We start from the raw sequence: 17500 nt of genomic DNA on the forward strand, positions 1-17500 counted from the left end.
GCAAAATGCTACTTAGAAAGTATTCTTAGTCAATGTGTGTGTGTGTGTGTGTGTGTGTGTGTGTGTGTGTGTGCAGGTCAGAAGCCTGTTTCACTGTGAGGGAGGACGCCAACCCGCAGTCCCGTAAGCTCCACCTGACCCGGTTTCAGGAGAACCCTCAGGCCTTCTGGGGACCCAAAGCTCGCGCCAGATCCGGGTAACTACCAGACACCAAACACAAGCTCAAGAACAACATTAAAATACATATGTATACTTTATTTTATCACTAAAACACCCCCCCCCCCCCCCCCCCCCCCATCCATCCCAGTGGCGGTATCGTCACCGACCTGCAGGACAAGAGTAAGAAGTTCCAGAACAAGAGGAAGAACTTGGACCTGAAGAACATTCACTGCAAAAGGTTCAAACAGGTCAGTTCACCTCCAACAGCACCTGTAGGATCCTCGTGTGTCCCACAGAGCGGACGCACCCTAAACGCATCACTTCCTGTTTACACAACGGGCCAAAAAAAAAACAACCAGAACAATTTGTCCGTAACTTTATACCCGAAATTATCCGATAAAACTTAAATGATTTGTGAGTTATTCAGAAAGTCCTCCCTTCCATTCTAGGAAGAAGAAAGAAAGTGTATGCTTTGGTTTTTTATTTCATTTTGTAAAGTCTTGGAGCAAATTCTTTTATTTGCATTTAATGGAACGATGTGACAGTACCGCCGCCGCCCACTAGTTGGCGCTCTGAGGATAAAACACAAACTAACCGATATGCAGACGAGCAACTCTCGTGTCTGATGCAGAAATGACACTTCAAAGGAGTCCGGTGCTTTGGAGACGGCTGTCTGACGTCGAGTTAAAGCGGCGTACACGTAAACCTTTTATTTGGGGGGGGGGGGGGGGGGGGGGGCGGCGCATACAGCTGTTGTGCAGCTTAATGCAACACTGTCCCTTTAAATGTTCCATAACATCGGCCTCAATGAGAATTGCTTCTTGTTTCCAGGGAACGTGCACACATGGAGACGACTGCTGCTACTCCCACGACCCGGAGCCCACCGAAGACAAACCACTGTGATCTCAGGACTGTTTGTGTGTGTTTTTAAATTTTATTTCTGGACTTTGGTTAACAAACACAATTAAAAAAAAAAAAAAAATCCAGAACGTGATTTTTTTTTCAGGTTTTACGTCAGCACTTTTTTTTTATTTTTAGGATCTTTATGTCCAATAAAGTCCTCCATGCTGAATCTGTGGGTTCGTGTTCAGTGACGGCTCCATCGAGTCAAAGCTTCAAGGTCGAGAAGCTGGATATGAACAGACACAAAATATATGTATATTTAGGATGCATCTAAATGTACCACAGCAGAAACTTTACTTGAAAGGTCAGCAGTTAAAAAAAAAAAAGTCTTCAAACTGTTAATATAAAAATATTCAGTTTATTTTATAGCCCAAAATCACAAACTTCCCTCAGAGGGCTTTAAAATCTGTTCAGACGACCTCAAAGACTGGAGGAAGCAGAGTTAATAAGGTGCAATGGAGAGATGTAAATTCATCCATAAGGAGAGAGAGAAGAGGAGAGAGGTGCTCAGTGTATCCTAAAACATCCCCCAGCAGCCTATAAGCCTATAGCAGCATATCAAGGGGCTGGACCAGGGCAAACCTGATTCAGCCCTAACTATAAGCACTATTAAAGAGGAAAGTCTTAAGTCTATTCTTGAATGAGGTGACTGTGTCTGCCTCCAGGACTGAAAGTGGAAGCTGGTTCCATAAAAGAGGAGCTTGATAACTGAAGGCTCTGGCTCCCATCCTACTTTTTAGGACTCTAGGAACCACGAGTAGCCCCGCATTTAGTGAGCAGCTCTCTAGTGGGGCAATATGGTACTACAAGCTCCTTAAGATATGATGGTGCATCACCAATCAAGGCTTTGTAGGTGAGGAGAAGAATTTTAAATGTGATTCTTGATTTTACAGGGAGCCAGTGCAGAGCAGCTAATACGGGAGTCATGTGATCTCTTTTCTTAGTTTTAGTACACGAGCTGCAGCATTCTGGATCAACTGGAGGGATTTAAGAGACTTATTAGAGCAGCCTGATAATAAGGAGTTGCAGTAATCTAGTCTGGAAGTAACAAACGCGTGAACCAGCTTTTCTGCATCTTTTTGAGACAAGATGTGCCTGATTTTTGAAGTTTTCTTGAATTAAAAAGGCGTCGAGCTGTTGGAACATTAAATTGCAGGCCGACACAAAGTAAGAATGATATACTTTTATTATCAATTGCTTGACGATCAGCATTCAAACAATATGTACACAGTCAGTCATCGTTGGCAGTAAAATGTCTTTAAGGATTTGTGTGATTTCAAGTTTTGAAAGGCAGCTTCAGCACAAACGTGATTCTTCATTTTTCTGATTGTAAAAAGTGTCCAATCGGAACGAGGATCGATTGAAGCAGCGATCGGCTATCTGAGGTCGACCCTCAGCAGGAAGGTTCGGATCTCCATCGGCCTCAAGGTCACCTCCCACGACGAGGGGTCTCCGGACCGCTTCAGCAGGGGCTTCTCATCTGGAAAAGAGACGCAGCTTGTGAATGGGAACCAAAAAGAAACTAACTTCAGTCCCCAGATCAATGAAAAGTAGCAGCAAATTAATTCACCCTCCTTTCAAAGAGTCTTGCTGAGCCACTGAAACACCCCACAGCGTCCCATTAAAACTGAACCACAACAACGAGCTCATGACTCATTAAGTTTCACCGCCGGCTTCATTTGGTCCCTGCAGGAAGAATGTCTGAAATGAGAAGTGATTACCACCTCGTATCATGTGTTAAAGCTGCATTCTCTCTCCTGACCACCAGGGGGCGACTCCTCTGGTTGTATAGAAGTCTATGCTTCATGTGTTAAAGCTGCATTCTCTCTCCTGACCACCAGGGGGCGACTCCTCTGGTTGTATAGAAGTCTATGCTTCATGTGTTAAAGCTGCATTCTCTCTCCTGACCACCAGGGGGCGACTCCTCTGGTTGTATAGAAGTCTATGCTTCATGTGTTAAAGCTGCATTCTCTCTCCTGACCACCAGGGGGCGACTCCTCTGGTTGTATAGAAGTCTATGCTTCATGTGTTAAAGCTGCATTCTCTCTCCTGACCACCAGGGGGCGACTCCTCTGGTTGTATAGAAGTCTATGCTTCATGTGTTAAAGCTGCATTCTCTCTCCTGACCACCAGGGGGCGACTCCTCTGGTTGTATAGAAGTCTATGCTTCATGTGTTAAAGCTGCATTCTCTCTCCTGACCACCAGGGGGCGACTCCTCTGGTTGTATAGAAGTCTATGCTTCATGTGTTAAAGCTGCATTCTCTCTCCTGACCACCAGGGGGCGACTCCTCTGGTTGTATAGAAGTCTATGCTTCATGTGTTAAAGCTGCATTCTCTCTCCTGACCACCAGGGGACGACTCCTCTGGTTGTATAGAAGTCTATGCTTCATGTGTTAAAGCTGCATTCTCTCTCCTGACCACCAGGGGGCGACTCCTCTGGTTGTATAGAAGTCTATATAAATGACTACTTCTCTTGATTTATTCCCTCAGTAAACATTGTAAACATTAGTTTTTGGTCTCAATCTCTAGTTTCAAGTCTTCTTCAATACAGCGTGATGTTTATTTAGTAAATTATTATTATCATTTAGAGTCAAACAGGGGACGCTTTAGGGCGGGGCTTGCTGTGATTGACAGGTCTCTCCGTCACCACATCCTTCTCATTTGATTGGACCGCTAAAAAGTGTGCGGGCTTTGAATGTAATATCTAGGATGTGATTTAAAAAAAAAAAAAAAGAATTTTTATTCCAACTTTTAAATGTCACATACCCGTCTGTGGCGTCCAATGAAAACGTTTCATCTCGTCTTTCCACTGATTGGCCGACAGGTTCAGTTCGGACGCGCCCAGAATCTCCAGAGTGGAAAACAGCTTCTACACAAACAAGACAATAAAACGTACTTTACCGCTTTATTTTATTAATACTAATAAATAAAAATCAGGTAGGTAAATAAAATAAAATCTGTTATTTATTTAATAAAATGTAACAGTGTGGTCTCCTGGGCAGATTATAACAAATGTAATAGCAAACACGATACAACAGTGTGCAGCACAACAAGATTAAAACACATAAAGTAATATATAATCTAATATGTTCATCTCGGTGGGGGCCTCTGACCTGCAGGTTGACGGTGACGGGCCGGGAGTTCTCTTTGCTCTCCCGGCTCTGGAACTGGTGCTCCAGCCTCAGCAGCACCGAGTCCTCGTCCCACTGCGTCAGTGTGAGCAGGTGGACAGCAGGGGGCAGCGCAGCCTGCAGCCCGGAGAACTGAAGACAGGGAGACCACCGACCGCTCGAGTCCAATCTCACCCCTCATATTGAATAATTAGACCACGCCCCCTCCCCCTCTTCGCTCACCTCCAGCCGAGTGTTCGGCCGCGGCTCTCCGTCTGTGAACGTCAGCGTCGGCTGCAGTACCGCCTGCTGCGCCAGGGGGCGGTGTGCGTCGGCCGCGGTGGGGGGGCGGTCCAGAGAGAGCAGGAGGCGACCTCGGACCACCAGCCCCTCCGGGAAGAGGGCCGAGGTCTCGTTGAGGGGCTCGGCCACGCCGCGGACGTCGTCGTAGAGCAGCCGGCGGTGGAGCTGAGGGGGGAGGAGGGGAGATACGTGTGTGTGTGTGTGTGTGTGTGTCTGTGTGTGTGTGTGTGTGTCTGTGTGTGTGTGTCTCACCATGATCTCCAGAGAGCCGTTCTGGATGCTGCTTCCTCCCTGAGAGCGGTCCGTCACCACCGTGAGCTGGTCCACTTCATCCTGAAACCAGTGAGGACGGGAAGTAAAACATATTTAAATAAATACTACGGAAGCCCAAAGGGGTCAGTGAGAAGAAAAGTCCCCTGTGTTCAATACGTATTATTTCTAATAGTTCCTTAATTATAGCTCCATCTGTGAAAAGTGTTTAAAATATAATAATATATATATTTTTACAAGTGGTTTCTGATTCCAGTAGAAAAGTATCAAAAGGAGAACAAAGGCTATTGTCTGCTTCTCTAGTGTAACAAAGTGGTTCCCAGTCCTCCCAGTGGATGAACACCTTGATGAACGCTCTGGAGTTGATGGGATAATAGTTTCCAGCGACCGGCTCCGACTGCCGGAGGATCCACGTGGGACGGAAATCTTTCCTTCAGGACAAAAACAAAAAACTTTATTATTTTTAGTCTCACTGACTCTTTAAAAATCACCACGAGTTTCATCTATTACACGTTTATTACACGTCTTAAAAGAAGCTTAGCCGTAACGTTTATTACACATCTTAAAAGAAGCTTTACTTCCTCTGGAGGATTTCTCGGCCGTTGGAGTCGGTGTAGAAATATTCAGCGGTTTGGATGCTGGAGTCCAGACGAGTGATGACCTCCTTCCCAAGGTCGTCACTATGGAGACGGGGGGAGACAACGTTATCATTTACCTTCAGCCAGTTCTCATCTTCACTGAGCAGAGCCTGAACGCGTCATCATGTAACTGAAGTGAAGCTCCGCACGATCTACCGACCCCACGTTCTACCGACCGCACGATCTACCGACCCCACGTTCTACCGACCGCACGATCTACCGACCGCACGTTCTACCGACCGCACGATCTACCGACCGCACGATCTACCGACCGCACGTTCTACCGACCCCACGATCTACCGACCGCACGATCTACCGACCGCACGTTCTACCGACCGCACGATCTACCGACCGCACGATCTACCGACCCCACGATCTACCGACCGCACGTTCTACCGACCGCACGATCTACCGACCGCACGATCTACCGACCGCACGATCTACCGCCCGCACGATCTACCGACCCCACGATCTACCGACCGCACGATCTACCGACCGCACGTTCTACCGACCCCACGATCTACCGACCCCACGATCTACCGACCCCACGATCTACCGACCCCACGATCTACCGCCCGCACGATCTACCGACCGCACGATCTACCGACCCCACGATCTACCGACCCCACGATCTACCGACCCCACGATCTACCGACCCCACGATCTACCGACCCCACGATCTACCGCCCGCACGATCTACCGACCGCACGATCTACCGACCCCACGATCTACCGACCCCACGATCTACCGACCCCACGATCTACCGACCCCACGATCTACCGACCCCACGATCTACCGACCCCACGATCTACCGACCCCACGATCTACCGACCCCACGATCTACCGACCCCACGATCTACCGACCCCACGATCTACCGATCGCACGTTCTACCGACCCCACGTTCTACCGATCACACGTTCTACCGATCACATGATCTACTGGCCGCTGGAGGATATAACATTAGCCTGCGAGGCTCAATCCGGGCTCGCTGTGCTGCACATGTGCCACTCACTCGATGGGCAGCGGTCCGACGGTCCACTCCAGCTCCAGAGCTCTGCTGTCGCCGTGGAGACGGACCACCTGAGAGACCCAGGGAGAGAACCACTGCCTCACCTCCTGCAGCACGGAGGTCTGGAGGGGAGACGGGTGCGTCATGAAGTCAGTGTCATCATCATTTAGGCATATGGCACATTTTGAGTTTCTTTATAAGAATTAAAACCTCACTTTCTATAATAAACTGAGAAACAGACGCTGAAGGAAACCCATTGAAGCCATAGCATCCTATTATATTATATTATATCAGGCTTGTACCAGAATGAGATAATTATTGATATAAACCAGACTGAAAAAAATGTATTTAGTCAACTAAAAAAAATAATGAAAATGTTATATTAAACTGGCATTTGAAGGATCAAAAGGATGAAAAAAGATTGAGGTCCGATGATGTTTCAGAGATTGAACTATAATAATATTAATATATCATATTTATATAGCCGTTTTTTTTCTTTTTTCGTGGATATTTTTGTCAAGCAGCGTGAGGCAAAATTATAAAAATGTTTTTTCTTGTGGGTTTAAAAATAATGAATTAAAGTAAATAGTCAATCTGGACCTGAACGGTCTCCGTCTTGGCCGTCCGGCTGATGACGAACGGCGTGGAGGAGTTGGGCCTGAAGATGTAGGCGCCCGAAGGCTGGTCACTCTTAGAGTTGTTGCCGTCGCTGGCGTTGTACCTGCAACCAATAAAATTAAATATAACATTTAAAAACACACACACGTGTTTCTAAATGCATCCGGAGAAAGAGGAACACTCGCCAGTAGAAGTTCTGCGTCAGCTTGATGGTCTGTTTGGTCTCCAGGTTGCTGAGGCCGCTCAGGAGGCCGGTGTCGGGGTCAAAGGTCACTCGTAGGAACTGGAGCACGAGGACGCACAAACACACTGTTTTCAGGAGAGGACACTAATGTGCGTAGAAAAAAAAAAATCTTTATAGGACGTAAAAACAGACACAATCGTTGGATTTTTAACTTTCCGACGGTCCTTGAACGCATCATGCATGTCAAAACGCTCAAATTTTGTCTTATTACTTTAAACAGGTTCTGTAAAAGAAAAACATTAAACTGCGTATAATAACAATAATATCATAACTTGGAGCCTCGATATTGTGTTCACTTGGAATGCAATTTATTCTATAAAACATTTCTTCAAATTTGTCAAATAAAATAAATTCAAGAGTTTTTTTTTTCTTTTCATGATTTATGGCATTAAACTTTTATTCTGCACTAAATAAAAAATAAAAAGGAAATTCATCAACGCAATAAATGAATCCATACAAGCTCCATTCTGTAAAAAAGTGAAATTAATTTACAAATAGATAATAAAAACACAATCGTAGATCGAGGGTCTCGAAGGCTTTCCTGCCTGTAAAAACACGACGCACCCTATTTTCCCATGATGCATGGCGGTCTGACCTTGTTCTGGATGGCGGTGGGCGTGCGGCGCCGCGTGGAGGCGGCCGGAGGCCCGTCCCGAAGCAGGGACACGGAGTAGGTGGTGAAGCCCAGCGGAGGAGCCCGCGCCTGGAACACCAGCTCGTTGACGGCGAAGCCGCGGTTCCTCCTCACCGCGCGCGTCGCCGCCGACAACGGAACCACCTGCAGACCAAACGCAGGGGAAACGTTACCCTGACGCCTTTTGACATTTTATTAACGTTCACATACAGCAAACCAGATGATTTCTAACTGGAAAAAAATAGACCTGAAAGTAATTATTATCCAGTGTTTCCATATTTAAAAAAAAAAAAAAAATATATATATATATATATATATATATATATATTTTTACGGAAAGAATTTTTTTTAAATGGGAGAAAATATAAATTCTGGTGATTCCGAAGTCTGAACTAAAGAGTTTTATGATAATCTTTTAAAAGTTCTTTAATTTTATTAGTTTTTCATGGAGGTGGAAATAAAATAAAGTTAACACAATATGTGTACTTTGTGTTTAAAGTGCACACGAATGCTTTAAGTCCTATTTACAACCTGGTTTAATTAATGTGGTTTATTACCACTCAGAAAACCAAGATTTGATGGTTTTTAACCTTTTTTTTTTTTTTTTTTTTTTTTATAAATCAGCAAAACAGGAGAGAAAACTATTTGGCTCAGATTTAGAAAATGCGTCACCAGAATATTTATTTTCCCCTCACTGGCTCCTCCGGGCTTCCATAGCCTTTTTCCAAAAATAGGGATAAAAAAGGCAATTAAATGCTATAAAAAGCTCAAAGTTCATCCACTCAGACTCATTAACAGATGAAAGAGTCTTTGTAGATTGGAAGCTAATTAGTATCTTCATCATGTGTCATACACACACACACAACCTGTGTCATACACACACACACACACACACACACACCTGACAGTCCACAGATCGGCCTTCAGCATCCGACACTTTGTACGACGTTCCGTTCACCGGCAGTCTGACCGGCCAAGAGACGGGGCGAGCGAGAGGGTTGTACACATTGACTGAGAACTGAGAGAGAGAGAGAGAGAGAGAGAGAGAGAGAGAGAGAGAGAGAGAGAGAGAGAGAGAGAGAGAGAGAGAGAGAGAGAGAGAGAGAGAGAGAGAGAGAGAGAGAGAGAGAGAGAGAGAGAGAGAGAGAGAGAGAGAGAGAGAGAGAGAGAGAGAGAGAGAGAGAGAGAGAGAGAGAGAGAGAGAGAGAGAGAGAGAGAGAGAGAGAGAGAGAGAGAGAGAGAGAGAGAGAGAGAGACACACAGAGAGGGAAAGAGAGAGCGAGAGACACAAAGAGAGGGAAAGAGAGAGAGAGAGAGAGACAGACAGAGAGAGGGAAAGAGAGAGAGAGACACTCAATCTGTGTGTGTGTGTGTGTGTGTATTAATGCGCATGTGTGTGTGTATGAACGTGTGTGTGTGTGTGTGTGTGTGTATTAATGCGCATTTGTTTATGAACTTGTGTGTGTGTGTATTAATGCGCATGTGTTTATGAACTTGTGTATGAACGTGTGTGTGTGTGTGTGTATTAACGTGTGTGTGTGTGTGTATTAACGTGTGTGTGTGTGTGTATTAACGTGCATGTGTGTGCGCATGTGCGTGTGGACCAACTGGGTCTTTTGCTCCCTGGGTTTAGTCTCGCAGTGAGATGGAGGTCAGAGGTCGTCCGCATTAACAGCGAGACGCTACGGATCCAGCTAGGACCCGAGGTTACTCCACTACCCAGCATGCACCTGGCTGTCTGATGTCTGGTGACTGCTGAGCCCCCCCGTCTCCACAGAGACCTGATCCATCATGGTCCAGGACCAGCAGCAGGACGGTTTACGTCTGCAGGTGTTCACATTCCTTATGAACGTGTTAATGAAGCGTGCTCGAGTTTGCTGGGTCTGCCCTGCGACTCCTCCCCTTTGTTTCGTAACTCATTTGCTGGGTCTGCCCCATGACTCCTCCCCTTTGTTGGGTTTGCCCCGTGACTCCTCCCCTTTGTTTCGTAACTCATTTGCTGAGTCTGCCCCGTGACTCCTCCCTTTTGTTTCTTGACTCATTGTTGAGTCTGCCTCGTGAATCCACCCCTTTGTTTCGTGACTCCTCCCCTTTGTTTCTTGACTTATTGTTGGGTCTGCCCCGTGACTCCTCCCCTTTGTTTCATGACTCATTCGTCGCTGTCTGCCCCGTGACTCCTCCCCTTTGTTTCGTGACTCATTTGTCGCTGTCCGCCCCGTGACTCCTCCCCTTTGTTGGGTCTGCCCCGTGACTCCTCCCCTTTGTTTCGTGACTCATTCGTCGCTGTCTGCCCCGTGACTCCTCCCCTTTGTTTCGTGACTCATTCGTCGCTGTCTGCCCCGTGACTCCTCCCCTTTGTTTCGTGACTCATTTGTCGCTGTCCGCCCCGTGACTCCTCCCCTTTGTTGGGTCTGCCCCGTGACTCCTCCCCTTTGTTTCGTGACTCATTCGTCGCCGTCTGCCCCGTGACTCCTCCCCTTTGTTTCGTGACTCCTCCCCTTTGCGTGTGCGTGCGTCACCTTGCTGCTGGACTCGGTGAGCGGACACACGCTGACGTTCAGCTTGTCGCAGTAGATCCGCTCGGCGGTCGAGCCGCTCAGCGCCGCCAGGCTGTTGCTGACTAGAACCTGAGGGGGCACAAGAGGGGGGGTCAGAACCCAGAGGGACCCCGTCAGAACACCTGGCCCTGTGAACGTGCACCTGGAGCCACCTGACAGCGCAGCCAGCCGCCGGCCAGCCTCCGGGCGTAGTCGTCGGCGACGTGCTGCTTCTCCGTGCCCGACACGGCGTCGTGGTGCTGAGCCACGGCCATCGCCTTCTCTGGAAGAACGACGTACGGCGGCCATTTTATTAATATCTTCAAGTAGCAACAATAATAATAATAATAATAATAGAATAGATCTCACTCATGGTTTGGCTGTCCCCTTTTCCAAAAGGTCCGTTTCTGGAGATCGGACCTCCGAGAACCTCCAGCTGGTTACACGTCTGGAAATAAACAAGATAAAATGTACATTAAGATTAATGCCAACGAGAAAATAATGCTGCAAATTAATGAGAAGGCGTGTCATATAATCCGTTTATGACATACCATGAATGAATATATATATGGGGACGTGTTGGACCCCTGACAGTAGACCCCTGTGATCGGACCCCTGTGATCGGACCCCTGACAGTAGACCCCTGTGATCGGACCCCTGACAGTAGACCCCTGTGATCGGACCCCTGACAGTAGACCCCTGTGATTGGACCCCTGTGATCGGACCCCTGACAGTAGACCCCTGTGATTGGACCCCTGTGATCGGACCCCTGACAGTAGACCCCTGTGATCGGACCCCTGCCAGTAGACCCCTGTGATTGGACCCCTGACAGTAGACCCCTGTGATTGGACCCCTGTGATCGGACCCCTGACAGTAGACCCCTGTGATTGGACCCCTGTGATCGGACCCCTGTGATCGGACCCCTGACAGTAGACCCCTGTGATTGGACCCCTGTGATCGGACCCCTGACAGTAGACCCCTGTGATCGGACCCCTGACAGTAGACCCCTGTGATCGGACCCCTGACAGTAGACCCCTGTGATCGGACCCCTGTGATCGGACCCCTGACAGTAGACCCCTGTGATTGGACCCCTGACAGTAGACCCCTGTGATTGGACCCCTGTGATCGGACCCCTGACAGTAGACCCCTGTGATCGGACCCCTGCCAGTAGACCCCTGTGATTGGACCCCTGACAGTAGACCCCTGTGATCGGACCCCTGACAGTAGACCCCTGTGATCGGACCCCTGACAGTAGACCCCTGTGATCGGACCCCTGTGATCGGACCCCTGACAGTAGACCCCTGTGATCGGACCCCTGACAGTAGACCCCTGTGATCGGACCCCTGACAGTAGACCCCTGTGATCGGACCCCTGACAGTAGACCCCTGTGATCGGACCCCTGCCAGTAGACCCCTGTGATTGGACCCCTGACAGTAGACCCCTGTGATCGGACCCCTGCCAGTAGACCCCTGTGATCGGACCCCTGCCAGTAGACCCCTGTGATTGGACCCCTGACAGTAGACCCCTGTGATTGGACCCCTGACAGTAGACCCCTGTGATCGGACCCCTGCCAGTAGACCCCTGTGATCGGACCCCTGCCAGTAGACCCCTGTGATTGGACCCCTGACAGTAGACCCCTGTGATCGGACCCCTGTGATCGGACCCCTGACAGTAGACCCCTGTGATTGGACCCCTGACAGTAGACCCCTGTGATCGGACCCCTGTGATCGGACCCCTGACAGTAGACCCCTGTGATTGGACCCCTGACAGTAGACCCCTGTGATCGGACCCCTGACAGTAGACCCCTGTGATCGGACCCCTGACAGTAGACCCCTGTGATCGGACCCCTGCCAGTAGACCCCTGTGATTGGACCCCTGACAGTAGACCCCTGTGATTGGACCCCTGACAGTAAACCCTTGACAGTAGACCCCTGTGATCGGACCCCTGACAGTAGACCCCTGTGATTGGACCCCTGACAGTAGACCCCTGTGATCGGACCCCTGACAGTAAACCCTTGACAGTAGACCCCTGACAGTAGACCCCTGACAGTAGACCCCTGTGATCGGACCCCTGACAGTAGACCCCTGTGATCGGACCCCTGCCAGTAGACCCCTGTGATTGGACCCCTGACAGTAGACCCCTGTGATCGGACCCCTGTGGACCCCTGTGATCGGACCACTGTGGACCCCTGAGACCCACCTGCAGGTTGCCGTTGCTGATCCTCTCGTAGCGCTTCAGCGCCGGGCGGCTGGTGAAGTATCCGGTCCACAAATCGTGGGCGTCGTCCGCGTAAGGAAAGAAATCGTCCGTCTTCAAAGCCCTGCGTTGAAAAAATAAAAATAAAAATAAAAATAATTAAAGTGGCCCCTCGTTTTAAAGCCCCGCCCACCCCCCTACCTACCAGGTGAGGTTGGCTCTGTGCAGCTCCTGCAGGTAACAGGAAGGGGTGGAGTAGAGCGCGTGGACCCGGCTGCCGTTGGCCTGCCGGCCGTTGACGTAGCGGATCAGCTTGTCCAGGTTCTTGTACCACAGGTTGGCGTTCTCGTACTGGAAGTCTGAGCCCATGGTCATGATGATGTGGTTGGTCTTGTACACCTTCGCCTGAGGGGGGGGGCGGGGCTTAATGGTTACAAACGGGTCATGTTGATGGATCTCTGTACATTGAAGTCGTGTTTAGTCCCTCGAGACGGGACAGGAAGTCACACACACACGTAAGTCATTATATCTTTCACACATTCACCTGTGTGTGTGTGTGTGTGTGTGTGTGTGTGTGTGTGTGTGTGTGTGTGTGTGTGTGTGTGTGTGTGTGTGTGTGCGTCTCTCTTACCTGAGTGTTGGCGATGGCGAGGAAGCGCTTCACCACATCGTCCACATTGTAGTCCTCCAGGTCGGGGTCGTCTCTGATTGGTGGATCGTCACAGGACTGGTCCCAGCAGAAGCCCTCAGGAGGGTTGTACCCGTTGGGGAGGATCCCTGTAGGGGGGGGGGGGGGGGGACGACACACAAAAGACACCAGGCGGTGAGCATGAGTTCACGTCTGTCCAATTAAAGTGAAGCGGCACGTGTTGGTAGTTCTGTCTACCGGTGAAGAGGTCCGCCATGGGGGGGGTGAGGCTGTCGGAGGCCCTCCACAGGAGCTCCTGCTCCCGCGCGATCCTCCTGCGAGACCGGTCCTGGTAGTCCAGACGGCCAAAGAAGAAGCCGTCGTACCCCATCTGAGAAAAAACACACAGGAAACTTGTATAGACTTCTATACAACCAGAGGAGTCGCCCCCTGGTGGTCAGGAGAGAGAATGCAGCTTTAAGACATGAAGCATAGACTTCTATACAACCAGAGGAGTCGCCCCCTGGTGGTCAGGAGAGAGAATGCAGCTTTAACACAAGAAGCATAGACTTCTATACAACCAGAGGAGTCACCCCCTGGTGGTCAGGAGAGAGAATGCAGCTTTAACACATGAAGCATAGACTTCTAGACAACCAGAGGAGTCGCCCCCTGGTGGTGGGGAGAGAGAATGCAGCTTTAACACATGAAGTATAGGCTTCTATACAACCAGAAGAGTCACCCCCTGGTGGTCAGGAGAGAGAATGCAGCTTTAACACATGAAGCATGGACTTCTATACAACCAGAGGAGTCGCCCCCTGGTGGTGGGGAGAGAGAATGCAGCTTTAACACATGAAGCATAGACTTCTATACAACCAGAGGAGTCGCCTCCTGGTGGTCAGGAGAGATAATGCAGCTTTAACACATGAAGCATAGACTTCTATACAACCAGAGGAGTCACCCCCTGGTGGTCAGGAGAGAGAATGCAGCTTTAACACATGAAGTATAGGCTTCACTCTTCAGAACAGGAAGTTGCCTCCTGGTCGTGAACTTCCTAAAAAAAAAGCTACCTGGGCGAACATGGAGGCGTGTTCGCGGGCGTGGCCAAAGGGGTCGATGTGCCAGGCGACGCGGGGGCGCCCACAAGGCCCGAACGTGTCGTTGAGGAACCTCAGGCCCATGGTCATCTGGTCGATGACGGCGCTGTAGTGGGTGGTGGCCTCGTCACTCATGCACCAGCCCCCGTTCACAAACTCCAGACGGCCTGCAGGAACGGGACCGTCGTGGTTAGATTCTGGTTCTGAAGCCGCGTGCGGGGATGTGAACGCACAGCGCGTCGGGTCTCGCACCTTCATCCACCAGCCGCCTGACCGTCCGCCGCACGTCGGCGCTCTGCCGCTTCCACCAGCGGTAGAAGAACGCCGTCTCCACGTAGATGAACCTCCTGTCGGGGTTCTTCAGCAGCTGATCCACCACGGAGTCCAGGATGTACTGCACCCCCGCATGCTGGATGTCGTTGCGGTCTGAGAGGGTCCAGAAAGAAAAAAAAAGGGACGTTTTGTGAAGCAGGAACCACGACTTCAAGAAGCTCCGAGGACAAACAAACTAAAGCATAAAAGCTCTGCAGTGGAACAAGGATGTGGACCTGGTTTATTAAAATATAATCTAGTAAAACTTAGACAAAAACCAAATTGAAGTATCAAAGGCAACCTTTTATTACAGGAAGTCACACCAATCTACTTCCTGTTCACGATGACGCAATAAGCCTTTTCCAGGCGGATTATATTTCCTCAAAAACAGGCGCTGAAATCATTTCCATTTCTTCTTCGTGAGCCTGAAGCAGTGCAAAAACTAAAATATATATATTTACTAAAAATTAAACTTTTACTTCCTGGGTTGAAGTAAAAGAAAAACCAGCGTACGGATGCTCTCATGGAAAGGAACACTTTTGAGAGAAACCATTTTAGTTTAACATTTTAAACGTTGGGTTTACAATGAGTCATAATAGAACGCACACACACACACACACGCACACACACACACGCGCGCACACACACACACACGCACACCATGTGACTCTATGAAAAACATGTGATGTGACGAAAACAACTAAAACTATAAAAAGGTCCACTATAAACGTGACATTTTCACTAGTTTTATAACTTTGTGTAACTTATTACTATGAAGTGTGTGTGTGTGTGTGTGTGTGTGTGTGTGTGTCACACTGACCTCCATAGTAGTACTGGTCCACAGTCTTGAGCCAGCCGACGTCGTCATGCGTGTGAGGGACCAGGTGGACGTTCAGCAGGTTGGGCTTGGTGGCATGACAGGACTGCACGCGCACGCACGCACGCGCACGCACACACGCACACACACACACACACTAAAGGACACTTCTACAAAGCAATGCACTACTACTACTCTTTTAAGGGAAGGCACACAGTAAAACAAATACATATTAAGAAAGAAAAGAACACATTTATATTCTTTCAGTTTATAGCATAAATATAATAGAAAGTTATCACACAAATTGACCAAAAGAAAGAGAATAAGCAAAAACTCTTTCTGGCTAAACTGTCGTGAAACAACCGAAACGAACGCACAAAGCCACGGACACCTGAACGCATCTCACCCGGTAGCCGCAGGCGGCGGTCGGTCCGGTTTCCTGCCCGAGAGGGAAGCCTAAAACCCCGCAGAGGAGCGGCAGCAGAGCCGCCAGCGGCAGAGACACGGCCGCCATGTTGGAGGAAATGAGTCCGCGAGTCACATGACATCTGTTTATGTTCACTGAGGTCACGTGATGACGCGACTTGTCCGAGGGTTATTGGTTCCCTCGGTAGAGACTCAAAGGCGAAACCCGGAAAACAAGGTTGAAGGTTGAAGAACATTCAAACAATGTGATATATAAAAGTAAAGATCATAAAGTCATTACAATGACAAACTCTCACACAATTATGACTTATTAGCTCATAATTATAAGATAGCAAGTCATTGAGATGCTAACTCAGAATTATGAGATAAGTTATTAATGATAGTAAATTATTATTATGATAGTAAGTGTTATGAGATAAGTCATAATTATGAAATAGTAAGTCATAAGTGACAAGGGGATCTTTTTGCAAACCTTAACAGTTCTACACAAAAATATATTTAAATAATATATGAATAAAATGATATATTTTATGACGATGTATAAAGAAGACTCAGACCCCCTTTGGATCGGTTTATTACGAGCCGAGACGATTACGACATTCTTTATGTCAAGTCAACAGATGGAGAAAATACCACAAGAGAAAGTTCATGTTACAGCCTGTGGAATAAAGCACTTCATGGCAACAAATTAAATAATATATCCATCTATCTATCTATCGGGCTACAACTGAGTTTGGTTGTGTTGCATAGTGACAATAAATGATCCCTCGAACCCTAAAGTTACTAATTAGATTAAATGCACCCGTGTGGTTGTTGTCCCTCGGTTCAAAAGGCCTTAAACGTCTGGACCCACGCCATCCCATAATCAAAACGAAACCCGTGGCTACATTATGGCGTCCGTTCAGATGGAAAGACGAAGAAAAACACGTTTCACACGTTTTCACATCCGACAGTTGAAGGAAAATCCTCTTTCTGAATGGATGTGATGTCATAATAAGACTTGACCTGATTAGATATGATGTCATAATAATATTATTATTATTAACGTGTTTAATTTGGTCAACAAATAAAATCCAGATTGTGATCGACGCAGCTTTATCATATAACGGAGAAATAACGATGTGCCCAATTTAAACTGTGTCCTCATATACCATGTTTTTGATAATTAGTAAACACACCGACACAGATATGATAAAAAAAAGAATTAAAAAGTACAGAAATCTGAAATTGAGAACGACAACCGTTTAAAGGAATAATTCCACATTTTGGGAATTTACAGTAAAGATGAAGCAGCTGGTTAGCTTAGCACAAAGACTGAAAAGGGGAGAGGGGGGTGGAGCTAGCCTAGCTCACAGGGAAACGCCTCTAAAAGCTCATTGGCCGACGCGTTGCATCTGCTTTCTTTAAAAAGGAAAGTCAACATTTCACACTAATTGACCTCGACGAACCCGACAGCACCTCTTGACCTCCGCTTGGTTTAAACTTTAAACAGGAAACACGTGAAGCATTCAATATTAATAAATACAAAATTATATATATTTCTATGAATGTTTTTTTTTCTGCAAAAAAAACTTTTAAAAAAAAACTAGGGCTGAATAC

General features: G+C 48.0%; 3 protein-coding genes across 10 annotated transcripts in view; 1 reads left to right on the forward strand and 2 right to left on the reverse strand.

The window, feature by feature from the left end:
- Nucleotides 1–1231, forward strand: part of trmt1 (tRNA methyltransferase 1) — a 15368-nt gene extending 14137 nt beyond the window's left edge. For both annotated transcript variants that reach the window (XM_034529849.1, XM_034529848.1), the window contains exons 14-16: nucleotides 77–196; nucleotides 308–407; nucleotides 991–1231. In XM_034529849.1, the coding sequence (XP_034385740.1) occupies nucleotides 77–196; nucleotides 308–407; nucleotides 991–1062 (292 nt within the window). In that variant the 3' untranslated portion in view covers nucleotides 1063–1231. The remainder of the gene's footprint in view (nucleotides 1–76; nucleotides 197–307; nucleotides 408–990) is intronic.
- A 999-nt stretch (nucleotides 1232–2230) lies between these two features.
- Nucleotides 2231–16020, reverse strand: man2b1 (mannosidase, alpha, class 2B, member 1). Its single transcript, XM_034539895.1, has 23 exons — nucleotides 15882–16020; nucleotides 15479–15581; nucleotides 14599–14772; nucleotides 14320–14513; nucleotides 13511–13643; nucleotides 13256–13401; nucleotides 12830–13029; nucleotides 12628–12748; nucleotides 10797–10875; nucleotides 10601–10710; nucleotides 10410–10517; nucleotides 8792–8908; nucleotides 7852–8034; nucleotides 7198–7295; nucleotides 6995–7115; nucleotides 6398–6516; nucleotides 5325–5426; nucleotides 5090–5177; nucleotides 4729–4809; nucleotides 4417–4641; nucleotides 4177–4326; nucleotides 3830–3932; nucleotides 2231–2542 (listed from the first exon to the last, which is right to left on the reverse strand). Exons 1-23 carry the CDS (start codon nucleotides 15987–15989, stop codon nucleotides 2439–2441), a joined length of 2967 nt encoding a protein of 988 aa, XP_034395786.1. The 5' UTR covers nucleotides 15990–16020; the 3' UTR covers nucleotides 2231–2438.
- Nucleotides 16021–16459: 439 nt separating this feature from the next.
- Nucleotides 16460–17500, reverse strand: part of LOC117736571 (E3 ubiquitin/ISG15 ligase TRIM25-like) — an 11072-nt gene continuing 10031 nt past the window's right edge. For all 7 annotated transcript variants that reach the window (XM_034542047.1, XM_034542040.1, XM_034542031.1 and 4 more), the window contains one exon: nucleotides 16460–17500. This exon is cut by the window's right edge and continues 992 nt beyond it. The gene's annotated coding sequence lies outside the window, so the exon portion shown is untranslated.

Source organism: Cyclopterus lumpus, chromosome 1 (genome assembly GCF_009769545.1).
Source record: "Cyclopterus lumpus isolate fCycLum1 chromosome 1, fCycLum1.pri, whole genome shotgun sequence".
Classification (NCBI taxonomy): domain Eukaryota; kingdom Metazoa; phylum Chordata; class Actinopteri; order Perciformes; family Cyclopteridae; genus Cyclopterus; species Cyclopterus lumpus.

Bases quoted from the DNA above. Each gene is read 5' to 3' on its own strand.
- man2b1 (XM_034539895.1), bottom strand. From the start codon at position 15,989: ATGGCGGCCGTGTCTCTGCCGCTGGCGGCTCTGCTGCCGCTCCTCTGC. The intron at 12,749-12,829 runs GTAGGTAGGGGG...TTTTCAACGCAG, and splicing joins CACAGAGCCAACCTCACCTG to GGCTTTGAAGACGGACGATT. The intron at 4,327-4,416 runs GTGAGCGAAGAG...CCCTGTCTTCAG, and splicing joins GGCCGAACACTCGGCTGGAG to TTCTCCGGGCTGCAGGCTGC.